Source organism: Chiloscyllium punctatum, chromosome 2, assembly GCF_047496795.1.
Source record: "Chiloscyllium punctatum isolate Juve2018m chromosome 2, sChiPun1.3, whole genome shotgun sequence".
In the NCBI taxonomy this organism is placed as follows: domain Eukaryota; kingdom Metazoa; phylum Chordata; class Chondrichthyes; order Orectolobiformes; family Hemiscylliidae; genus Chiloscyllium; species Chiloscyllium punctatum.
This window is the reverse complement of record NC_092740.1, coordinates 123093869-123120659: the sequence shown is the minus strand read 5'-3', so window position 1 is coordinate 123120659 and position 26791 is coordinate 123093869. Positions and strand designations below refer to the sequence as shown.

Below are 26791 nucleotides of genomic sequence, written 5' to 3'. Positions count from 1 at the left end.
CTCCCTCTTATTGGAAGGATGTTGCGAAACTTGAAAGGATTCAGAAAAGATTAACAAGGATGTTGCCAAGGTTGGAGGCTTTGACCTATAGGGAAAGGCAGAATAGGCTGCGGCTGTTTTCCCTGGAGCATCGGAGGCTGAGGGGTGACCCTATAGAGGTTTATAAAATCATGAGGGGCATGGATAAGGTAAATAGACAAAGTCTTTTCTCTGGAATGGTGAAATCCAGAACTAGCGGGCATAGGTTTAGGGTGAGAGGGAAAAAAATTAAAAGGGACCTAAGGGGCAACTTTTTCACGCAGAGGGTAGTGCGTGTATGGAATGAGCTGCTGGAGGAAGTGGTGGGAGGCTGGTACAATTACAGCATTTAAAAGGCATCTGAATGGGAATATGAATAAGAAGGGTTTAGAGGGATATGGGCCAAGTGCTGGCAAATGGACTAGATTAGGTTAGGATATCTGGTCAGCATGAAGGAGTTGGACCGAAAGGTCTGTTTCCGTGATGTACATCTCTCTGACTATAACCAGATTGGGTTAAAATGGCGAGAGCATGAGAACAGATTGCATAATGCAGGCTGTTCTTTTGCATATGGCAGATTGTGGGTGATCTAATTGAGGTGTTTAAGATGATTAAAGGATTTGATAGAATAAAACATTTGCTCTGGTGTTGCAATCTCAAACAAAAAAACTGAAGAGTGGAAGTAGCCCCTTCAGGGATGATGTCAGCAGCCACTTCTTCACCCGAAGAATCTTGGAAATCTGGGACTCTCTCCCTCTGCATAGTGCTGAGTACAGCATCTTAATTAAACATTTCAAGAACACAATAAATAGATTTTTGTGGGGTAAAGGTAGTAAGGTTCATAGAATCAAGGCAGGTAAGTGGAATTAAAATGTGGCTCAATCATGATCTAATAGCATGGTAGAGCAGCTTGCGAGGATTGAGAGCTTACACCTGTTCTTTCCTCAGCAGAAAGTAAACACACGCTATCTACTCCCAAGATGAAGATAGGAACAGTCTAGGCTCAGAATTTCCCTTCATCAATCAATCTCACTGTATGATTGACTAGTTAGAAAATACAGTTTGCTTACAGTGAATCCAAATTCGGAATTTGCTTCTTTAAGGTGGAACGTCTTGCTACAGCCAATGTAATATCAACAGCCCCACTGAAAACATTTGAATTTTCTGAACTCGTGTACCAGTTCAAGAAACAAGCAAGTGTTATGAGGCAAAAGCATGAGACCTTGAGCTGGAGATGGTGTATTGTACAAACGTCACTGGCTAATGCTCCAGGGATATGGATTGAAATACATCTTACTTTTAATCAATTGATAAATTGGGGTGATCATGAAACCATCACTGATTGATGCAAAAACACATTTAGATCACGAATATTCCTCAGGGAAGGAAATCTGTTATCCTTACCTGGTCTGGCCTAAAGAAAGGAGGTTCATGTGAAATAGCTGAGCAAGTCAATCATTTCAGAGGAAATTAAAGGTGGGCAACAAATCTCACCAGTGACACCCCCATCCCATTAAAAAAAAACCTGGTGTCGCTCAAGTGTTTGTAACCTCTCACTGTGTAATTTCCACCTTCACCCCACTCCACAGCCATTTCTTAACAAGTCCTGGAGATCATCAAAAATGAAAGAGGAAATCTGTGCAGCCTCGTATTATTAGATTGATGTGAAAAATATCTTGCATTCATATAGTGTTTTTTAACGTCCTCAGAATAGCCCAAAGTGCTTCATAGCCAATGAATGACAGATGATCAATTACTCTAATCTGATGACAGAACATTTGTGAGGGCACCAGGAGAATGCTTTTATTAGAGATGAACAGGGGAGTTCTTGCTAGTGCACAAGGAACATTTCTGCTGCAACGATATCACTGAGATTAAAAAAAACCACGAATATATTATCTCTTTGCTAGCTGGGAGCTCCCTGTGTGATTTGGCTGCAATGTTAAAGACATTATAATGGTGAATTGGCCATGCTAAAATTGCCCGTAGTGTTAGGTAAGGGGTAAATGTAGGGGTATGGGTGGGTTGCGTTTCGGCGGTTCGGTGTGGACTTGTTGGGCCGAAGGGCCTGTTTCCACACTGTAAGTAATCTAATCTAATCTAATGACTATATTTCAAAAAGTATGTAATTGGCTGCTCTGCACTTTGAAATACCCTGAAAGGCCTTACATGAAAGCAACTTCTTTATTTCCCTTTTATAATATTTTACAATCAACTGAGCAGGCACTCTTGGGTTTGGAATACCTGAAAAATATATCCTGTAACACCAAACCATTTTAGTTTAAGGATGACAATGATAATAAGAAATAGTTAAGGATTATCTTACCAAGATAAAAATAGTAATACTGTAGACGGATGTATTTCTGGAGCACAGCATTCCGAATATAGCTAACAGTTGACAGTGCTGTTGTTCAGCATGTGACAGTAAAAATTGTCAGCTGGTTTTGTGATTGTTACACTCTGTTCAAAGGCAGCCATTTTTCACACTGCCATCTGATAGCTCCTGTTTCAAGTGCAGGAAATGGTCAGGCCCTGTCTCCACAGATGCCTTCCCACGGTAAATCAAGATCAAAGAGAACAGAGGAACAATGTGGGGACATTTAATTCAGATCATGGTTGTTCTAAATCTCAATCCTATTTCTGCTTATAATCTGTGAGCCTTAACACTGTTGCTCAATAGGAGTACTTAATTCATTTGCTATAATAGATTTGAATTAAGTACTATTATTTAAGAAAGGATAATTGTCAATACTTGCTGTTCTCTTTCTACACTCAGGAATAATAATTTATTTATGCTTGTGAAACACATTACACAGCACTGCACAAAAAAAAAGAACTGTGGATATTGGAAATCTGAAGCAAAAACAGGAATTGCTGGGAAAACTCTGCAGGTCTGGCAGCATCTGTGGGGAGAAAGCAGAGTCAACATTATAGGTCCAGGTGTGAAGAAAGGTCACTTGACCTGAAACATTAACTCTGCTTTCTCTCCACAGATGCTGCCAGACCTGCAGAGTATGTCCAGCAATTCCTGTTTTTTGTTTCACTTTCATCTTTGTACTGCAATGTCTATTTTCCCTAGATATCATGGAGATTTATTTTCATCTTCTTTGTAACCAAGCAGAATTTCTCAGCAAAATCTGAAAGTACAGGCAGGAGCTCCCAGCTTAAAGGAGCCCAGCAGTCCATGTTTTGCCAACTGAAGGTCAGTTGGCAACTGTCTCTGAGTCAGAAGGATGTGAGTTTAAGTACCATCCTAGAGAGTAAGGGAGTGACTTTACCCTCTCCGGAAGTGGCAGAGAGGATACTGGAAGTGGAAATAACAGAGTAAGTTGGCCCTGGAGGAAAAATCACCCCCTTTTCACCGAGGCTTCATAGCTTTGTTAAGCCTAGGCTTTGTTTGCCCTCACAGGTGGACAATATGCGGAACATTTGCAGAAAATCTATGAAAGTAATCAGAGTCAAGGTCAGTTTTCGGGAGCACATTGTCAGGGAGGTAATGCTAGGTGTTGTCAGTACACATACAGGCTCAATGACTGTGCAGGATGTTTCTAAGGAGCTACAGCAAATCAAAGAATAAGAGAGGAACAAGAATGGAACTTGAAAGGTCCAGAGGTGACCATTGAAGAAAGCTTATCTTAGATATCAAGTACTAAGTTAGTTTATTGTCCAAATAATGAACAACAGACATAATGCGATTATATATTTAAGTAATGAGTCACAGTGCAATTCTTCCATAGATAATCCTTTCTGCTCTAAAGCTAAATTTAAGGGAGATTTAAAGGAAGAATTCAAAATTTGAAGGGTTTTGATAGAGTGAACAAGGAACAACTTTCCACTGTTAGAACAATCACCAGATGATTCAGATTTAAGAACCAGGCAAGGTGCGATTAAATATTTCTGTGGGCGAATTATTGCAGTTTGGAGAGCACCTCTTGCCTTACCTGATGCTTTAAGTCAATACAATCCAATGGTCTGGAGTTTAACAGGTTCTGGGTGTCTCCACATACTCTGCTTCTGAAGCTAATTACTCTTTGTCGCTAAGTAAGGCTCTTCTATACTTTATGTAATGCTCCTTTGCTTACATTTGTATGCAACAGTATCTCAAATACAGCTCTCTTTTGCAATGTCTAAGACTCCTCTCTCTTCACATGCTCATTCCAGATTAGTGTCTACCCTCTTGCTGATATCAAAATCAGTTACATCTTCATGATAATTATACCACATCTTCACCCTAGGTTTCTTGCTATATTATTCAAGTAGTTTACTTTTTTCTTAATTAAAAAAAAATTAACATTATAAAAGTTACGACTGAGGTGGGAGGAAAACACTGTCAGTTCAGTGCCACCACTCTATGGATTGCAACATAAACCAAAAACTATGGGCTGAAATTCATCAAAGGTCAATTAAGTTTTAGTTTTGGGAACTTCAATGAAGGTTTCTTTCCAGGAACTGTAGCAGGTTATCTCATAAAATTCTCCACTGCTCACCTCATTATGAATGCACCTCACCCCTCCATCACCATGCTCACTCTCATCAATACTGAAGGCACCCTAGACCAATCTAACTTCATCTTCAGGAGGCCTACTGTCTGTTCCACTGTAGTCCGAGTGGGAAAGTCGGCTGCACTGTATCTACACCCAGTTTCAGAGAGGGGATTGCATTATGGAGTCATCAACCATTGTTGCAGAAGGTGGCCCTTGTCTGCCAACAGGCATCCTTGTAAGGCAACCAGACCTTGAATTGATACATGAATCTGAAATTTCTCAGGGATGTAGGTATCATGACAGCTTCCAGAGTATTTGGTGTAGACTTCCAAGATGTGATACAGGTAGCTTGTACATTTACTAAATGGAACAGATGAGATAGGATGGATTTCCTTTCTAACTCACTGATTAACTGAGTGAGATTCACACACAATCATAGTTCTTCATTTATCTTAAGAACAGTTACTGGTCCTAAGCACCACTGTGTCAGATCTGTCACTGGTGATACAACCCACTTTGCTTGCTGCGACTTTATTTTTCCCATAGATGATGAGGAATATTCTTGGGGAGTGTACAAGCAGATGTCTTTAGCATCTTTTTGTGTTGAAACTTTCTCTTGTATTCATTCTGCAGTCATGTATTCACTCAAGTCATTTCTGCTGAACAATAAACATTTTTATTTCTCAGGATACATTATTCCCTGAAACTAAGCTTCATGGTATATGCCCACCTGGCCCTTGGACCTTGTGTGCTGGACCTTGAAGTTTTAAATGAGCTTGTCTGATTCTCACAGACTCCAACCATGGCAAGCTGTCTGCTGGTATTGAAACAGCTGAGTTTAAATTCTGCTTCAAACTCTGCTAACTTCAAGCTGATGGTACAGAATCTGTTTGACTCCATCTAACTCACCTAAGATTGTTCTCTTCACTTTTTGCTCTGTATATTTGTCTTGTGCATAAAGCTAATCTGCTACCTTCTTATTGAGATACCATTCTGGGAGTGTCTCAGGCTGTGGCTGACCGCACCAGAGAGAAAGAGAGAGAGCTTACCTGGTAGGAAGCAGCTGAGTGGAGCACTGAAGAGAACCATTTAAAAGCAGCAGTGCAATGAGACCAGAGCAACAGAGATTATGGAGAGAGTATACCTGGTGGGGAGCAGTGATCTATCACTGAATCTAGAGATGGAACTCCTGAGGAGACATCAGGATTCAAAAAGTGATGCAAGCAAGTGGAAGTGATTGGGTGAGTAGTTTTGGGTGAGTATTTATACCATTTTTATGCTTATAGTTTGTAAGGTTTTTATTTTGGCTTTAAAGTTTGAAAGGACAATAGTCCAGAGAACCAGAGAAGAATAATTAATATTATTTGATTTTAAGGGCAATCCAATGGCTTATTTTAAAGGAGAAAAGCATGGAAGGAGAGCTCAAAGCTGTGGTGTGCTCCTCCTGTTCCAGGTAGGAAGTCACACCCAGTTCCAGTGCCTGGGACTGGAACATGTGCAAGACCTGTCTCCAGCTACAGCTCCTGGAAGCCTGGGTTTTGGAGCTGGAGCAATGACTGATGTCATTGAGGAGCATCTGTCCATCAGAGAGTGTTGTGGATAGCACACAGAGAGAGGTGGTCACTTCATGGGCTGAGACTCCTCAGGCAGACAGGTTAAGAGGGCTAGGTAGGGAGTGCAGGAACCTTCTGTGGCTATTTTCCTGCAAAACAAATATATCGCTTTGGATACTGTAGAGGGGAATGAACTCTTAAAGGAAATGAGCAGCATCCAAATTCATTGCACTACTGTTGGGTTTGGTGTATAGGCGAGGCGTAAGTGTTGGAAGACTATAGTAATAGGGAATTTAATTGAAAGGGGAAGAGATTGATATTTCTGTGGCTGCAAATGAAATTCCAGGATGGTATGTTGCTTCCTAGGTGCTGGGTCAAGAATGTCTCAGATGTGACTTAACTGAAACATACAAGGTTCTGAAGAGACTTGATCAGTTAATATTGAAAGGATGTTTGCTCTTGTGGGAGAATCATAGAATCATGCAGTCCAGAGGGGCCTTCAGCACACTGAATCTTCACCAAAAGAACTATTGTAAAACTCCACCTGACCCACTTTCAGCACTTGGGCTCTGGCCTTAAATATTCTGACATTTTAAGTGCTCATCCAAAAACTTTTTTAAAGATTGTGAGATTTCCTGCATTAACTAATCTTCCTGACAGTGATTCTAGATTCCCAACATCCTCTGGGTGAAAGAAAATTCCCCAATCCCCTCTAAAACTCCTGCCTTTCACCTTAAAGTTATGCTGCCTTGTTATTGAAGGTTCAACTAAGGGGAACCACTGATTTTTATTGACTTGGCACAAGCCCCTCATAATCGTATACACCTCAATCGGGTACAGTCAACCTTTTCTGCTCTAAAGAGAACAATCTGAGTTTATTCAGTCTTTCTTCACAGCCAAAATCCTCCATCACTAACTTGGTGGATCTCCTTTGTGAGCAGCCCTCCCCTCCCCTCCCCCCCCCCTTTCCCCCCTTTCTCCCCCCCTCCCCCTCCCCCCTTCCCCCCTCCCCTTCTCCCCCCCCTCCCCCCTCCCCTTCTCCCCCCCCTCCCCTTCTCCCCCCTCCCCTTCCCCCCCCTCCCCCCTCCCCTTCTCCCCCCCTCCCCTTCTCCCCCCCTCCCCTTCCCCCCCCTCCCCCCCCTCCCCTTCTCCCCTTCTCCCCCCCTCCCCTTCTCCCCCCCTCCCCCCTCCCCTTCTCCCCCCCCTCCCCTTCTCCCCCCTCCCCTTCTCCCCCCCCTCCCGTTCTCCCCCCCCTCCCCTTCTCCCCCCTCCCCCCTCCTTCCCCCCCTTCTCCCCCCTCCCCCTCCCCCCTCTCCCCTTCCCCCCCCTCCCCCTCCCCCCTCTCCCCTTCCCCCCCTCTCCCCTTCCCCCCCTCCCCCCTTCCCCCTTCCCCCCCTCCCCCCTTCCCCCTTCCCCCCCTTCTCCCTTCCCCCTCTTCTCCCCCCCCCTCTTCTCCAGTGCAATAACATCCTCCCTATAGTGCAGCGAACAGAGCTGCACACAGTACACCAACTATGGCCTAACTAAAGTCCTAACCAAGCATGATCTCTGCTCGTAAAATCCATGCATGACTTATAAGGCAAGTGTCCTACATACCTTTATAACTACTCTATTAACCTGTGCTGCTGCTTTCAGAAATCTGTGGACGTGCCCCCAAGATCCCTTTGTTCTTCTGAGCTTCCTAGTGTCCTGTCAATTTTGAACTAGAATTTATAGTTTTAAAATAAGGGGGAGCCAATTTAAAACTGAGATGAAGAAACCTTTTTTTCCCCCAAAGGGTTAAGTGTGTTTGGAGCTCTCTTTCTCAAAAGGTAGTGGATACAGGATTTTAAATATTTTTTCAGGCAGAGATAGATAGATTCTTCACTATCAAGGGCATGAAAGATTATCAGGGATATGCAGCAATGTAGAGTTGAGATTAGACTCAGATCAGTCATCATCTTATTGAATGGTGGAGTAGGCTCGAAGGACCAAATCGGCTACTTGTGTTGCTTGCTCATATCTTGTTTAAAATTGCGTCCAATGAATCTAATTCATCCATGCAAGTGAGTAGGTGGCACCTCTGACAGTGCAGCCCTCCCTCAATAAGCATTCACAAGGATCAGTGCTCGGTTCACTGCTTTTCATTATTTGCATAAATGCTTTGGCTGTGAACATAGGAGGTATAGTTATTAAGTTTGCAGATGACACCAAAATTGGTGGTGTAGTGGACAGTGAAGAAAGTTACCTCAAAGTACAAGATAGGCCAATATGCCAAAGATGGAGTTTAATTTATATAAATCTTATAAATTTTTATAAATTTGCATTTTGGAAAGGCAAATCAGGGCAGGACTTACACACGTAATGGTAAGGTCCTGGGAGTGTTGCGAAACAATGAGACTTTGGTGTGCAGGTTCATAGTTCCTTGAAAGTGGAATCATTGGTAGATAGCAAAGTGAAGAAGGCTTTTGATATGCTTGCCTTTTTTGGTCAGTGCATTGAGTAATAGATTTGGGAGATCATGTTGCAGCTATACAGGACATCGACGAGGATACTCTTGGAATACTGCACTCAATTTTGGACTCCCTCCTAAAGGGAGGACGTTGTGAAACTTGAAAAGGTTCAGAAAAGGTGTACAAGGATGTTGTCAGGGTTGGAGGATTTGAGCTATAGGGAGAGGCTTAATAGGCTAGGTCTGTTTTCCCTGGAGCATTGGAGGTAGAGGGGTGACCTTACAGAGTTTTATAAAATCATGAGGGGCATGGATACAGTGAATAGCCTAGGTCTTTCCCCAGGGTAGGGAAATCCAGAACTTGAAGGCGTAGGTGTAAAGTGAGAGGGAAAAGATTTAAAAGGGAGCTCAGGGGCAACTTTTTCATGCAGAGAATGGTGCATGTATGGAATGAGCTACCAGAAGAGATGGTGGAGGCTGCTACAGTTACAACATTTAAGAGGCATCTGGCTAGGTATATGAATAGGAAGGGTTTGGAGGGATATGGGCCCAAGGCTGACAAATGGGACTAGATTGATTTAGGATATCTGTTTGGCCTGGACAAGTTGGACTGATGGGTCTGCTTTCATGCTGTACAGTTTTAAGTCTCTAGACTGGAACTTTTAACTCTCAGCATTCAGAATGTACTAATGGAAGTGCAGTTAATTAGAAATGTGTCTAATATGACATATATGATTAAGGACACAAGCACTGAACTACTGTGCCTTATTACATACCTTGACAGGATAGGGTGTAGAATTTTGAGTGTGGCATCTTCAATAGAATTAGAATTGAAGTTTGAGGTTTCATTTGGACACCCCTTAGCAGATGCAACACAATTAGTCATAAAACAGCCACTAAAATTACAATCTTAAACATTGGCATGACTTGTAAACACAAATTTATAGTTAATCTGACTGTTGCTCTTCCCTAGTTTAAACAAAGCAAATCACTGGAGGAAATCACTGCTATTAACTCAATGCTATTTTTCTGAAACAGTGTGTGATTTGGACTGAGGTGGTGCTGTAATGTTTATGGTCACTGCACTAATAATCCAAAATCCTATATTAATGTTCTGGATACTTTCAAACAAAAAAATTGGAATAAAAAGTGACTATAAATCTGTTATTGATTGTTGTAAAAACATACCCTTGTTCATTCATGTCTTTTAGGAAGGGACAAATGTCATTGTTATTGGTCTGGTCTACATGACTCCAAATCACAGTAATTGGTGGACTCCAAGTGCCCACTGTGCAGTTAGTGATATGCAATAAACACTGACCCAGCCTGCGATACTCACATTCCATGAATTAATTAAAAGCATGTGAATCTTCCCAATGCAAAAGGCATATCACAATAAAGCTGTGTGGCACTTTGATTCAGTCATGATCAATGATGCCATGGTAACAGGGTGATCTTCTTACAAGTTGTATATTGGTTGGTGTTTGAGCCAATTATACCAGCTTTTCACAAAGCTGCATGCCACATCAAATCTTACAGGTAAATACGTTGATTCAGTACAGTGAAGCAGGTAGTTTAGAAAGGACTTTTTTTCTGCTTTTAGCATATATTGACGATTACTTTTATCTCACTGGAGCTGTTGCTCGGCGTAAAAGAGCTGAGGAGTTCTCCTGGCTGACATACAGTTCTCTAAATAATGTCTTGGTTGATTTACTATTTAATAAGTTATGACTGGAAAATAGGTCAAGTTAATCCTGATCTTGTTCAGGATAGAAAAAGATATTTAATATTTTGAGGGCTAGACTAGTCCTCAAGAGAAGGGACTTATTATGGTTAAGCAAGGATTCAGAATTTGAGATATTTCTCATGACTACTTTTCAAAATTCAGATTAACACAAATGAATATTTTGTTACAGTACATGGCTGCCAATGTCTGTAACCATCAAATAAAAGCAAGTGTCACAACTACTCCAAGCATGTGCCAAGTAGTCTATAAATTTATGAATTTGTATGAGTTCTTAAAGTTCCTTTTTAGTTTGAGTGCTTCAATTTAAGAGTAACCAGCAGCACTATTTTATCCTTTGAATAACAGATCTTTATTTAAAGGCTGGTACTCCAGAGATTGCCTCTTCTCTTTCACACTAAAAACACAGCAAGTGAGATAAAAGGATACATAGTTATGCAAGTTTAGAACTTTAACTTTCCGCAATAGTTATTAGCTAAAATACGAAAGTAAATGTTTAAATAAGGATGAGAATAATGTTTGGAGATGAAAATGAAATGAATGTTCATTATTGTTGCTGCCCTGGTTTGTTTGAAGACTCTTTCTGCAGGGAAGGGGTTGAACACAATAGCAGCTGTGATGGCTTCAACAGTCAACGAGCTAGAGGTTGCTCCCAGAGGTCGACAGGATCAATCAGGTCTCGGATAGCAGTGGAGGTTGTGGTTCTGGATAGGCTGGTTCAGTACAGTGGTGCTAGACACTGCCCTCTGTATCTCTTGTATTGAGAAATGACTGCTTAAAGATATTTCTCTCATGATTTCTGCACAAAATGATTGCTCACAGCCAGACTTTTATACAGATCAAAACTTAAAATGGCTGCTCTTTCAAAACTGTCACATTATTGTTTCCTTAGTAGGTATTTGGGCAAGGATAGGTGTAGACTTTGTCTTTTAGTCAAAGTAATTTAACTTAACTATTTCAGACATTAACTCGAATGGCTGTCATCCTATCGGGTTCTTGGTGAGACTGGAAGAGCTAATATGAGGAAACAGTGCCTTTGGGGTTTTGTTCACCCTCAGAAGTGTTCATTGAATTTCAAAACGTTTCTTGTGATTTATTCTTAGGACAAGTATTCTGATCCCAATACCAGCTGAATCCTCAAGGGTAGTCTTGTGACTTCTGGCAGCCATTTTAAAGACCGATTAGTTTTCTTAACAAAAACAGATAACCTTACAATTACACATTTGTGTCACCTGACAAAGGAAAAATAATAATTTATAACATAAGGAATACTTTTAAACTGTAATGATCTAGGTAAATACGGCATCCAAAGTAGGCACAAGATGATCCCATAGATAATGAATGACCAATTAAACTGTTTATAGATGGGCACATTACAAAATATTAAAGTATTCATTGTAATAATGCAAAACACTAGAGATGCTGGAAATCTGATTCATTTTAATACAAACACTCTTGGGACACAATAAAAATGTGGTTACAAAAGCATCCCCTTGTTCATTTTTTCCCAAACAACATTGTAAATTCACTTTTCATTTTTGATTATACAAGAAAGGTCAAGCAGGGTTCCTGTTGGTCTGCAAGAATCGTTTAAGGCATTTTTATTAATCAGTCAATCCTTTCACATTATACACAATATCTGAGTAGCCTGATCTTAGTTGGTTCCTCAATGGACTGTTCCAGAAGGCCATATCATTCAACATAGCAGGAATTTATCCTCCACAACATTAGTGCTGACTTAGTTATTAAGTTGATATGAAAGTTGCAGCTGTTGAGTTATATCTCACATTCACTGACTCAGCTTGATTCTGGAAACTTTTATACAGCTGCTTAAGGTAAATAATTTTCATTCTTAACGTTGTAATGTTCGCTTGCTCCTCTCAGCGTCAACGACCTTTTGTAAGGGTTCCCAATTTCCCTACTCTTTTATAGAGAGAAGTGCTTCCTGGCATTTCTCAAACAGCCTCAGTCTAATTTTAAGACCATATCTCCCATCCTCTTCTGGTCTGTCCCATCAGAGCAAATAGTCTCTCTCCAATTACTCCATGAATCATTGTTAATTCAAGCCGAATCTCTGTAACACGCCTTCATTATAATATTTTCAACTAAGTTCAGAAACCCAATTTCTGAAATTCTAATCAGAATTTTAAAATACTGTTACCTTTAGTTGACTATTGCACTAGAGATTCTTGGAAAAGGAAATTCCTATTACAAATCTACAATCTAGAAATGTAGAGTATCAGCATGGATGCCACAGCCCCTTTAATAGCCATACTCTGAGGTCCGTATCCAGCAGATACTTTGAAGGCTATTGTGAAAAGGGCAAGAATGTGAGGTTGTGAGGAGATAGGGCAGGTGGGTGAGGTAGATGAGCGAGGTGGAAGTGTGTAGAGGACCATGCAAGTGGATGAGTGCTTAGGAAAAATTTACGTCAGTGTTTGCGCACACGCAAGGGGGTGGGGGGTGGGGGGGTGTGTAGTTGTTGTTGGATGTTATGAATTGGAATGTCAAAGTGGGCTGAAGGGATCTACTATGTTGGCATCAACTTGTGAGGGGGAGCGGGCAATGTCAGGTTGGGTTCAGTGAGAGTATTGGCTCAGTTGCATGGAGGTTGATCTGGCTGAATCGGATCAAGGAACGGATATGTATTGTCCCAGGGCTGTAGTTTGGAGGCGGGGGAAGGGGAATAGGGAAGGAAAGTCAGTGCTGGGTTGACAGCTACAATTTTTTTATTCTTCCAACTTTTCTTCGCTAACCCTCTGAATTCTGATATTTTGGGGCTTTTTAAAGAGGATTTCTGATAGAGGATAATTGCTCATTGGAATTCTCAATTTCCCATGTAATTTCCCCAGGGTCAGCTGCATAGTGCTTTCCATAGGGTTCTAAGCCCCGCCTATGTTGCTTTGACAGCTATCTGGTCATTGGAATATCTGGCCTTTCTGCTGAAACTATTTTTTTTCTGCCAAACATATCCTACATTGAAATTGAATTGTCTCCCACAGAAAATAGCGCACTAAGATGATACATTTTGAGTCCAGTGACCCTTCTTCAGATCAGTTATGAAATCCAGGGATAATAATAGCATGGATAAGCTTTCAAAAGAGGAGACAGGGATGAAGCCAGGAAATATGGGGAGGTAATGGCAATGGCATGGTGATAAAGTAGGAATCGCTCGAATTTGAATGTTCAACAGAAATGACAACAAACCCTCCAGCACCAGGTAAGAGATGGTGCTTACTTTTTGTCAAACCAAATGTCTTTAAAGTTTTAAAAGGTTAGCGCATAAGAATGTAAGATGTCGGAATAAGAGTGCTCTGTGGTCTGTCGATCATGATCATTGCTAATCCGGAGCTTCAGCTCCACTTTCTCACCTGTTCCCCATATTCCCTGAGACTAAAAATCCTTCTTTGGTTTTAAACATATCCAATAATTGAGAGGTTAAAACTCTCAGGTAGAAAATTCCAAAGTTTCACAATGAAAAAAATTCTTGTCTCATTCCTAAATGATCAAACTATCCTGAAACTGTAACCTCTTGTTTTAGATTCCACAGCCAGTGGAAGCAATGTCTTGTTGTCAAGCCCCTTCATCATCTTGAATGTTTCAGTGAGATTACTACTCACTTTTGTGAAATCCAGAGAGCTTATTCAGCCTCTCATCATAGATCAACCCTATTATAGAGTAAAAAAGCTACTGAGTACTGCTATACCGATATAAAACACAAGTAGTGTGATTCTGGCTGACTGCTATATTCAGTTCTAAGTACTACATTTCCCTTCAGCCAAGACGTAAATGTTAGGAGGTTTCCAGGAAAGATTTACCAGAATCTTTCCAGAAAAGAGGGATTGAAGATTGGTTTGTTCTCCTAACAGAGAAGGATAAAGGGGCTATTTGATTGAGGTGCTTTAAAATATTGAAGGGTTTAGAAAGAATAAATAAATAAAATCATCGGTTTTCAGCGTTGATCGTCAATAGAGACAGATTTAAAGTGATGGCAAAGGTGAGACTGACCAGATTACTTTCAAAAGAAAATGCACAATTATATCATTTGAAGAGGCGTCATAAAAGATTTACCAGGATGTTGCTGGGAATGGAAGGTTTCAGTTCTAAAGATAGGCTGGGCCTTTTATTCACTGGAATGTAGTTGATAAGGGGTGATCTTATTGAGAGGCATAATCAAGGTGAATAGCAAGAGTCTTTTTCCCAGGGTGGGGGATTTCAAAACCAGCAGGCATATTTTTAAGGTGAGATGACAATGATTTAAAGAGGCCATGAGATGTAGCTTTTTTATAGTGTGGTTCATGTGTGGAATGAGCTGCCAGAGGAAGTGGTGGATGCAGGTACAGTTAGACATGCAAAAGACATTTAAATAATTATGTGAGCAGGAAAGATTTGGAGGGACATGGGCCAAACGAAGGCATATGGGACTAGTTCGCTTTGGGAACATGGTCAGCTGGACTTGTTGGACCAAAGGGTCTGTTTCCATGCTGTATGACTCCATAATCGATACAATAATCCAAAGCTCCCAGACTAATATTCTGAGGATCTTAATAGAGTTTGAACAGGCTGAGACTTTTTTCCTTGGAGCATAAGAGACTGAGGGGTGACCCTATGGAGGTCTATAAAATCATGAAAGTCATAGATAAGGTAGACAGTTGATAGCTTTTCCCGATGGTTAGGGTGTCTAAAACTACATGGCATAGGTTTAAGGAGAGGGGAAAGTGAGGACTGCAGATGCTGGAGATCAGAGCTGAAAATGCGTTGCTGGAAAAGCACAGCAGGTCAGGTAGCATCCAAGGAGCAGGAGAACTGATGTTTCGGGCATGATCCCTTCTTCCTGAACACATTTTCTGAACAAGGGCATGAGCCCTTCTTCCAGCAACACATTTTCAGCATAGGTTTAAGGAGATACATACAAAAAAAAAAGAGTCCAGAGAGGCAATTTCTTCACAGAGGATGTTGAGTGTCTGGAACGGGCTGATAGAGGTAATGGTGGAAGCAAGTACAATTTCATCATTTAAAAAACATTTAGACAGCTACATGGATGGTAATAGGTACGGAGGGATATGGACCAAACGCAGGAAAATGGGACGAGTCATGAAAACTGGGCAGCAGACGCAAGTTGGGACAAAGGACTGGTGTTCACGCTGTAGACATCTATGATTTCTGTGCTGTTCATCTCTATGATATATGCATGAAATATTGGAATGATACTGTGATGAGACCCCATTGAGATTTATCAAAAAGGAAAATAAAATGGACACAGCGGCGATAATTGCAACCAACCTGCTAGAACAATATCCAATGAGATCTTATGGAACAGTGGTATTACACAGGGACATAGATTTATACAGTATGGTAACAGACCCTTCGGTCCAAGTCGTCCATGCTGACCAGATATCCTAAACTGATCTCATCCCATTTGCCAGCATTTAGCTCCTTTCCCTCTAAACACTTCCTACTTGTATAACCAGCCAGATGCCTTTAAATGTTGTAATTGACTCCTCTGGCAGTTTGTTCCATACACCCATCACCACTTGCCTGAAAATGTTGCCCCTCAGGTCCCTCTTAAATCTTTTCCCCCACTCCCCTTAAACCTATGCCCTCTAGTGTTGGACTCTCCTATGCTGGGGAAAAGACCTTGGCTATTCATCTATCCATGCTCCTCATGATTTAATAAATCTCTATAAGGTCATCCCTCAGCCTCCGATCCTCCAGAAGGAAAAAAAAACTTTTTTCACTCAGCGAATGTTGGGAGAAAAATCATTTTCACTCAGTGAGTAGTTAAGTATGGAATGTACAACTGGGAAGATTGGTGGAGGCATGTTCAATTGAGCATTGAAGGGTGCTTTGGACGCTTATTTGTACAGAAATGTTCTACAAGGGTTCAGGGGTGGTGGGGTGCTGAAGAAAATAGGAGATTATGATACTTGTTTGAAGAACTAGTGCAGGCACAACAGGCCAATGGCCTCCTCCTATGGTGTAATAATTCTGTAATTCTCTGTGATTCTTTAGGTTTTCTTTGTGTTAAATTATCCTATGTCAAACTAAAGGAGCTAAAAAGGTACTCAAGGCTGACTTCCCACATTCTGTTTTTGTATACCCCTAATCACAATACTTGAAGTAGTTCAGAGATGTTATTACATACCTCTGGAGTAGGTGGGACCTGAACCCAAACTTCTCGGTCCAGGAGTAGAGACACTACCTGTGCGCCATTCTACCTTCCATAAAATGGAAGGTCATCGAAAACTGTGCTGCTCATTCTAACTCTCCAGTTCACCAAGCCCCGTGCTCGCAGGTAGCTGGAAAAGCTTGTAACTTTCAAACAGCTCGTTTAGAACTTCTGCATCTTTGCTTGCATGAGTTTGAGAAATAAAACTAATTGCACACTCAAGGAACCTGGCTGTCAGATCTCTTACATGAAACTAAATATAGTGGTAACATCGCCTCCCTGTGAAATTCAAACTCAGCTGTAACCAGCTCAAAAGTGAAGAGAGAAGTTGATTCATCTCTCCTGACTTAGGTGTAACAATACAAATGTCTGAAAAGGTTTTTTAAAATTTAGTATAGAAAATAAGGCCCAAGTGGAGACTAGTCCTAATACAGGGAAAAAACCCCACAGTATATTAGGGATATTTACTTTGAAAGCCATTAGCATGAAAAATATAACAAAACTTCATATTGTTTTCCATATTAATTCATCACTCATGGATCTTCTCAGGTTGCGCAGTAAGAACTTATCTTCCCTCGAAGTATCAGCTAACAAATCCCCATCCATGGATTTCTAACACCACTGCAGCACCCTGCTATCTTCAATCCAGAAGCCACCAAGTGTTCCATTTAGACAAGTTTGAGAAATATTGTCCTCTCCATTGCTACTGCTTTGGCTTTGCCTTCCAGGAGCGCTTGCTTTCACAGACAGCCCAAAATACAAACCATTGGGATCAGAGTTTGGATGCATGCAACAAATTTTAAAATTCTAATGTGGTAATCAAATAATTTTATTGGACTATTTAAAACATAAATGGGCAGCAATTGTATCAGAATTTTAATGAGACATGCCATTAAACACAATACCTGAAGTAATGATTCAACTGGCTGCTGAAATAATCACCCTTTTGTACCAGGAGATATGGTTGCATGCTGGGCTCAAGAAATTAATTAATATGCTGTGTTCTGCTTGAAGGCTCATATTTTTTTACATTTATAATGAACCACAAAACACCTGATGCCCAAGAGAACACACACAACTGGCAACAAAAGAACATAAAACTAATGTTCCCACAGTGAACTCCGCTTTTTAAATCATAGTCAACCAAAATGAAACTAGACAAAATAAAATGAGTACAGTCACTGAAACATAAATTGTCCCTTTGTGTTGTACTTTCACGACAAGGAATGGCTAAGTTTATAAAAGCAAATGAATGCAGATGCAGAATATCTGAAATAAGTGGTGAAAACACTCAGCAGGGCTGACAGCAGTGTGGAGAAAGCAACCGTTCCCATTTTAATCTGATGACTTTTGTCAGACTTAATGCTACATCTAGAATAAATGCACCTTAACAAACCGACATCACTGAGGGATTTTCCTTGTGTTTTGTGGTGGTTTTCCTTGATTATTATTCCATTTGTCTTTAATGAATGTAGCTAGCTTCTCATGTTGTAAATCTGTAAAAAGACCTTTCTCCAGAATAGAAGGCACACATTTTATTGTTGCTTAAGAAAATGGACAGTTCTTTAGTTTTCCACCCGATTTTAAGTTGGGTCACATTCAATGGGCTAACTGAAGCAATGCCACTCCACTCCTTCACTCTTACCCTGCCCCAGAGGTCAATTGTTTTTGACTCAGCCTCACATTCAGGGCTCTTGGGAAACATTGCGCATACGTGATATACGAGTCTTTCAACTCAAGAGTGCTGCAGGCCAAGCACAGCCCCTTATTTAAGTATTGTATTCCAGGTTTAAAGTTCCAAAACCTCTGAAAAGTTATAAACTGTGTAAAGTTAGATAGCTGAGGGCAGGTCAGGGGATGTTATTGCTAGGAATGTCAGGCCGGATTGCTATGTTGGGAGGGCAGGTGGGTAGGTGACGGTTTCAGTTCGGTTTAGGTGGAATTAGTTGGGTGGTATGCATGCGAGTGTGTGGGGTTGTGGAGGAATTTGGGTATGTTTGTGCATACAAGGTGCGTAACTGTGTGGTTTGGGGTAGGGGATAGTGGTATCTGGGCAAGTGCGCGTATGTCACTTTTATACTTACCCAGGAATTGCAGCAGCTTTTAATCCCTATAACCTTCCCTGACTAACTATTCAGTGAACTAAGTTGGAATCCTCAAAGATCTCGGATTTGGGTAACTCAAATGGGAACTTTTTCCAGACAGACCAATTACTCCTCAGAAATGTAAACTTTCTAGGCAAATACCACACAGTCACTGCATCTTTTGTAAGATTCTGAACTACACCTTTCAGATTACATTGCTACAATGACCTGGGCTATGATTATTAATAATAGACTAGGGGACATTTCTCCAGAAAACTAATGGTTGAGTTGTAAATTAAAAATACACCTTTAAAAATAATACAAGGGCTTTCTAGGGTTCAAAACTTGAAATTGTAAATATTGGATGATCACAAATAAATCCATTAGGAAATTTTGGAAGTACTTCTAAAAAAAATAAAGTTGTTAGAATATGGAACTCGCTGGACTGGTTGATGTGAGTGCCATAAATGTATTTAAGAGGAAACTAGATAAAGATGAAGAGAGAAAGGTATAGAAGGATATGCAAAAGAGGGTTAAGAGGAGGCATGTCTGGAGCATGAACATTTGTAAATTAGTTGGGTTAAAGGGCTTAATTGCTGTTCTAAGTAATACTAGTTCTAAAATCATGAATGTGGCACAAACAGTTTTTGTATGATACAAACAGGAAAGAATTTGCTGTAATTAATAACTTGCGACTCAGTGTTTGGGAGAAAACAGTATGCAAAAACCATCTATGTAAAATAACTTACAAAGCTATGAGATGAAAGCTTTAGCATTCTTTTCTCACCTTAAAACTGATTTTGTCTGAAGGGTTCTTCTCTCTCCTTCCTTGAAGATCTCCACACCTTGCTGAAGTATAACTAGGCAGTGCCATTTACCCTCTGGGATCTCAGTCAAGTAGCCATTACGTTTTAATGAGGAGTGTCAGCAGGAAGAATCACAGCCAGGCCAAATCTCACCCTTGCCTAAAGCACACTATCAGCGAGACTTGCTGGTTCGTGATCAGCAGTGAAATTTGGTTTAATTGGCAATTTCTCTTTGCCCTAACCTTAACCAAAGCAACTGCAAAATCTTCATTACCATTTTTGCAGAACCCTCAAGAGGCTGCAAACCTAGGATGAAGCCAGAAATTACACTTGTTTGCAAGTTGAGTAACACACGTGAGAGTGTGTGTGTGTGTGGGGGGGGGGGGGAGGCGAGAAAAGAGAAGAAGAGTGAGGGAAAGGAAGAGGAGAAGAAAAAAAAAGCTCCTGAATCATCACTGAAGCTCTCCCTTTATTTCTTTCACTCGTGTTTAGAGCAGGTAATACAGAAACAAAATGCTGCAGATAATGGAAATCTAAAATAAAAACAAATGTTCATCAGGTGCGTCATTATCTGTGAAAACAATTTCACATCAGTAAACATTTAATCAAAACTAGAAAGAGTTAAATATTTAACAAGTAACCTCCTCAACCTACCCACTTTCCCTGTTTCTGTACATCTGTTACATCTTACCTGATGATGAAAGGTTGTCAAAACTCAAAACGTTAACAGGTCCTTTCTCCATATGCTGCCGAACATTTCCTATTTTTTATAGCCTGAGTAACTAACACTAATTCTGAACATGGCCTGACACAGTTTTTGAGCATCGTTACCCATAGTTATTGTAAGCTTCGATAAAAACAATACTCTTTCAAAGGAACAAAGTGATGAATACTATTGATGTTTTACAAAATACTGTACAACTAACAAAGCCTTTCCTGTGTAAGCAGTTTTTTAAAAAGCTGCATTTCATCTTTAGCAGGTTACTGACAAAATTAAATCCATTAGATTAAATTCCCTACAGTGTGGAAACAGGCCCTTCAGCCCAACAAGTCCACAGCAACACTCCGAAGAGCAACCTACCCAGACCCATTCCCCTACCCTACATTTTCTGTTACTCCTGACACTACGGGCAATTTAGCATGGCCAATTCACCTAACCTGCACATCTTTGGACCATAGGAGGAAACCGGAGCACCCGGAGGAAACCCACGCAGACATGGAGAGAATGTGCAAACTCCACACAGACAGTTGCCCGAGGTGGGAATTAAACCTGGGTCGCTGGTGCTGTGAGGCAGCAGTGCTAACTACTAAGCCACTGTGCCACCCTATGTGAGGGACATCTGGTGAAGGTTCAATTAAGAGTTAAACAGCTTCACTAAAAGCCAAATATATTATTTCAGTCATAACTGAATTACTGAAGAGAATACATTTATACACAATATTATAAGACAACAGCTATTGTAAATTTCCTCTCATGACAGTATATTTTTAAATTTACTCGATTTCGATTGCAGGAGCTTGTCAATTCCAATTAGCAGCATGTAAAGATTGAGGTCATTTTGTGTAATGATTCAACCACGAGAAGCAGACACAACAAAGACTGCCTTTCTCACAGCAGATGCTGAATTCAGATGGTGCATGGCAAAAGCCCTGCCATTTGAAGTTCTAAAAATATCCACAAAATTGTGAACTGCTAATATTAATTTGTTCTAGAACATTTGGCATCTTTTTGTGTCGATAAATTTAATTCTGGGGCCAGTCACAAAAGCTAAACATAAGCAAACTTTTGTATTCAGATTTTAAAACACAGATTGGGTGCTTCCTTTTCTCTTGTAAAAATATCCATATGCAAAATCTGCAATGAAACGACATGGTCCACTGACACAATCAACCGATGAACAGATCGATAAATGTTCGCTTCCCTTTAAATCGGTGTTCATTCTGGTATGAAAAATGAAGCCCTGTTTGCGTTTTTTCTTATCAGTTTAATAGTCATTATTTTGTGTGGTTATTCTGGATCCAAACGTGGCAACACAGGAAGAATAAGATTTCCAAATGCAGAGTCCTGAGTTATGAAATATCCTGAAGAATGTGCATGTGCATGCTGAGGAACAAATGAAAATATACCAATTAGATTTCTTAAACAGACATTATCCAAGAATTGAGAGTAAAGGACAAAACTAAATTTGTTCCCAGAGAGAAAAAAATAATTTACACTTGGTGCAAAAGCAAATTGAAGGACTACTTACAAATGGTAACCAAAGGATTACAATATTATCAGCCAAAACACCAAATCAGCAAAGTGTCACTGCAATTTTAAATGCCACTAACAGAAACAATCTCTGTCATTTTAATCTGAAATAGATAGGTGTTAATTCATGGATTACATAAATAAACAAATGCATAATTTAATAGTGTGATATTCTTACATTAGGTGTTCCCCAGAACTTTTCTAGGGAAGAGATTGCTGGGCCCCATGCTGAGATATCTGTATCACTGAAAGCCAAGGGTAAGATGTCAGATGACTTGCAGTTGGTTAATGCGGTGCCATTATTTAAGAAAGGCAGTAAAGAACAGCCAGGGAAGTATAGACCAGTGAGCCTTACATCAGTATGGGTAAGTTGATGGATGGAATCCTGAGGGACAGAATTTACACACATTTGGAAAGGAAAGTGCTGATTAAGGAGAATCAACATGGCATTGTGCGTGGGGAATCGTGTCTCACGAGCTTGACTGAGGTTTTTTGACAATATGACAAAAAAGATTGGAGGCAGCAAAGCATTTAACAAGGTTCCACATGGCAGACTACTTAGCAAGTTAGATCACACTGCATCCAGGGTGAGCTAGCCAATTGGACACAAAATTGGCTTGAAGATAGGAGGCAGAGGGTGGTGGTGGAAGGATGCTTTTTGGACTGGAGGCCTGTGACCAGTGTTGTGTACAGGGATCAGTGCTGAGTCCATTGCTTTTCATTATTTATATAAATTATTTGGATGTGCATATAGGAGGCATGATGAGTATGTTTGCAGATGACACCAAATATAGGTGGTGGTGGAGGACAGTGAAGAAGGTTATCTCAGAGTGCAACAGGACCTTGATCAGATGAGCCAATGCGCTGAGGAGTGGTAAATGGAGTTTAATTTAGATAAATGTGAGATATTGCATTTTGCTAAGGCAAACTAGCGCAGGACTTATACAGTTAACAGTAAGGCCACTGGGAGTGTTGCTGAACAAGGAGACCTAGGGATGCAAGTGCATAGTTCCTTGAAAGTGAAGTTGCAGGCGTGTTTGGCACACTTGCCTTCATTGGTCAGAACCTTGACTATAGGAGTTGGGATGTCATGTTGTGACTGTACAGGATATTGGTGAGGCCCCTTTTAGAATACTGTGTACAATTCTGGTTGCCCTTCTACTGGAAGGATGTTGGTAAACCTGACTGGTTGCAGAAAAGATTTACTAGGATGTTGTCAGTTGGAGTCTGAGTTATAGACAGAGGCCGAATAGGCTGGGGCTTTTTTCCCTGAAGTGTCAAAGACTGCGGGGTGACCTTATAGAGATTTATAAAATGATGAGGGGCAAAGCTAGGGTCAATAGCCGAAGTCTTTTTCCTAGGATTGGGGAGTCCAAAACTAGAGGGCATAAGTTTAAGGTGAGAGGGGAAAGATTTAAAAAGGACCCGAGAGGTAACTTTTTCAAGCAGAGGGTAGTGCATGTATGGAATGAGCTGCCAGAGGAGGCATTTACATTTACAATATTGAAAAGTATCAGGAAGCTCACATGACGAGGCAGGGTTTAGAGGGATATGGGCCAAATGATGGCAAATGGGACTAGGTCAGAATGGGATGTCTGGTCAGCGTCGACAAGTTGGACCAAAAGGTCTTTTCCCGTGCTGCGAATCTAAATGCACCTCCACTTCAAATATATAGGAGCATAGGACCATGAGTAGATGATTCAGCTTGTTGAAGCTCCTCCACTATTCAATGCGATCATGGTTGATCAATACTTCAGTGTTTTTTTTGACACATCCCATCACTTCAACTCTATGTTATTGGTAATTAGAAATCTATCACTACCTTAAATGTCTCAAAGTGGTTTATAAATTACAACTCTAAATTGGTTGACTATTGCTCTGTAGATTGCTGTTTTGTATTAGCAAGTCCTTAAACACAGCAAGGAAATGAAGGAGTTGCCAATTTGTTTCAAAGTGGTGGGAAAGAGGGGCTGGTCCTGCAATGAGGAACCGTGCTCCTTTTCAATCTTTTGTGCATATTTGAACAAACAAATTGGGGCCCAAATTACTACCTAAAAACAATGCATGGACATGAGGATCAACTGAACATAATTAAAAGTTATAAGTTTTTGAGTCATTCTATAGTTATTAAAATTGTAATTATATCTTTAGCACTTGTGCATAAAACAAATCAAAAAAGCTACAGGAACAGAAGACAGACAATAAATATCTCTGCCAGGGACACCCATATCCCATAATCATGAAAGTGCAAACCACCTGATCATAAAAGATTAGTTATTAACAAACAAACAGTCACAGATTGCTAGGAACAAATATCTGAAGAAACTTGAATTAGTTTTAAATATGAAGAGGTCTTCCATGTTGATTTGAAAGGAAGTGTATCTAGGCTTCTGACCCTTGTCTCGGTATACTGGAATGCTTGTGAATATAACAAGCTGTTTTCTCACAGCTCTCTGAATTCTCTACTGGCTGAGACAAATCAACTTTGAATCACTGTCTCCTGCCGATGGAATATAATCCAATTGTAGCAGAGTAGGGGGCAGGGCAGTGGGGGAAATTTGCAGACCTTTGTTTTGGTACTTGAACATGTTGCACACCAAATCACCAACATAGAGTCGTAACTCTTAACATGGGTTGCTATAGCTTGAGGTAGATTATTTGCATAATAACGAGCATTCTTACGAAGATGGCGACAGCGGTTGGTAGTAAATACATTGTGGTCCTGCAAATTGGATTCATACATTGCAAGCCTATTTCTGACGTGAAATTGTGTAACATCTTAAATTTTGATCAAAATCTTTTGTACCCTAAAGCGTTATTTTCACTTAAATTTGAATGTTGCAAGCTCTGTCTCACTTACAATCCAAACGACTAACAAATTTGTTTGTCTCTACACACATTAGAAATGAATTACTGATAAACCTTGTTGAACATTTCTTCTGTTGGAATCGCAAGTCTCATGATCTGTCTATTCTCCTTCCTAAAACCTCCAGGCACCATGACCCATTCATTATATACTATAAAACCTTGCTACAGAAAATGCTGTTTAACTGTATAAATAGTTTTCAAATAACCTTAAAAAACCTCTGAAATGTCATTTTACACGAGTTTGATCTCGGGCATTTTTAAAGATAATTTTTAAGAACCACACCATTAAAAATTCAGCCTTTGTGATTTACATACACTGCATCAAATTGTGCATTTGGGGAAGTTCATATGCATAGACAGTACAATTGTACTAATATACCAGGCAAATTTGCAATGAAATGAAAAGCTAATCCATAACCTTTGTTCTGTTAATGAACAAACAAACAAAGAGAATACACTTTCCACATCATGGGCATAGCTGAGCAAATCCTTGTGAAGAACTACCTGCAAGGCTGCTTTCTGTTGTGCCGCTATGTGCTGTTGTTCAGCGTGGTCTCGAAAATCTTTAGCAAAGGCAGGTCTTGATAAAGGGATACTGTGAGGGAGAAATGAGAGAAAAGTAGTTCTGTATTCAAACCTTTAGGTCATGCAAAAGTCATTTTATGAAGTGTAGACATAAAATTGTTCTCTGCATCAAAATAACAACCAGGGCAGCATAACCCATCAAGCATATTCTATCATTTGATAATGGCTGTTCATCTAATTTTAATATGGAAGGGCAAAATGTGTCGGCGCAGGCAAGAAAGGCTGAAGGACCTGTTCCTGTGCTGTATTACTTTTATTACTACTTTACTTTCTTGCTTAATCTCCATATCGCCTAAATTCCCCAGAGTATGCAAACGTCCATCAATTTCTGACTAGAATATCTTCAAGAACTGAGCACGATCAGCTCAGATTGAAAATTCCAAATTTTCATAATTTTGTGTGTGAAGGAATTCTCATTCTAAATGGCTGAGCCACTATTCTAAGGTTTAGACCTTCGGTCCAGGTTCCTCAAATGGGGGAGATCTTTCCAGCTTTTAAAATGCTTAAGAAGTTTAAGAAGTTATGTTTCATAAGATCTCTCCTCAATTTACTAAACTCCAAGAAATACAGGCAATCAAAATTAGCTCTTAAATGTATTTATAGCCAAAGCCTTAAACTATCATCAAATTAATGGAAATACCAAATGCCTCATGACTGGAGGAACATATTTACTGCTACACTGTTTAAACTCCAAAACTCCAAAAGGTATGACCAATCATAATCTGAATTCCTGTGGTGACTGTCAACCAAATGAGTGCTGCAACATGTATGCATTTGTTCAAGTGTATGTATTTTGTGCTGTAAGATTAATATGAAAGTAAATGAGGTAGGATAGCAATGAGTACAATATTCCTGACACTGAGTTTTAATTACTGGATTAGTGGTGCTGGAAGAGCACAGCAGTTCAGGCAGCATCCAACAAGCAGCGAAATCAACGTTTCGGGCAAAACCCCTTCATCAGGAATAAAGGCAGTGAGCCTGAAGCATGGAGAGATAAGCTAGAGGAGGGTGGGGGTGGGGAGAGAGTAGCACAGAGTACAATGGGTGAGTGGGGGAGGAGATGAAGGTGATAGGTCAAGGAGGAGAGGGTGGAGTGAATAGGTGGAAAAGAAGATAGGCAGGTCGGACAAGTCAAGGAGTTAGTAACTGAGCTGCAAGTTTGAAACTAGGATGAGGTGGGGGAAGGGGAAATGAGGAAGCTGTTGAAGTCCACATTGATGCCCTGGGGTTGAAGTGTTCCGAGGCGGAAGATGAGGCGTTCTTCCTCCAGTCGTCTGGTGGTGAGGGAGCGGCGGTGAAGGAGGCCCAGGACCTCCATGTCCTCGGCAGAGTGGGAGGGGGAGTTGAAATGTTGGGTTACGGGGCGGTTTGGTTGATTGGTGCGAGGACCCACTCTGCACTACATCCTCAGGAGAATTCATACTCTCAACAAACAGTATTTCAATTCCATCTCAAACATCAAAAACTGTAAGTACAACAAACTTTTATCCACCCACCTCCATAACCAGCGCTCCTCAAACATTCCAGAAGATTCCCCTGGCCTCGGAAACGCCATTAGCCATGCGGCTGACGCAGCTACCACCCCCACGCTGAGTGATGATGTTACTTCCACCCCCATCATGGCCACTCCCACAGCCACTTCCGGCCCTCACATCATCGCTGATGCCACATGCTCAGTGACCTCCACCACCCCTACTGCCATGATCACCACCACTTCCACCCCCACCAGCGCCACTCACCTGCATTCTGCTGACACGGCCCCCACAGACCTCCCTGCCACTATCCCCACACCCCAGAA

General features: G+C 40.7%; 1 protein-coding gene across 6 annotated transcripts in view; it reads right to left on the bottom strand.

The window, feature by feature from the left end:
• Positions 1-19738: 19738 nt before the first annotated feature.
• The window catches only part of inip (ints3 and nabp interacting protein), a 43649-nt gene continuing 36596 nt past the window's right edge, over positions 19739-26791 (bottom strand). For all 6 annotated transcript variants that reach the window (XM_072588010.1, XM_072588048.1, XM_072588028.1 and 3 more), the window contains 2 exons: positions 24913-25003; positions 19739-21393 (listed from right to left, as the gene is read on the bottom strand). In XM_072588010.1, coding sequence (XP_072444111.1) covers positions 21298-21393; positions 24913-25003 — 187 coding nt within the window. In that variant the 3' untranslated portion in view covers positions 19739-21297. The remainder of the gene's footprint in view (positions 21394-24912; positions 25004-26791) is intronic.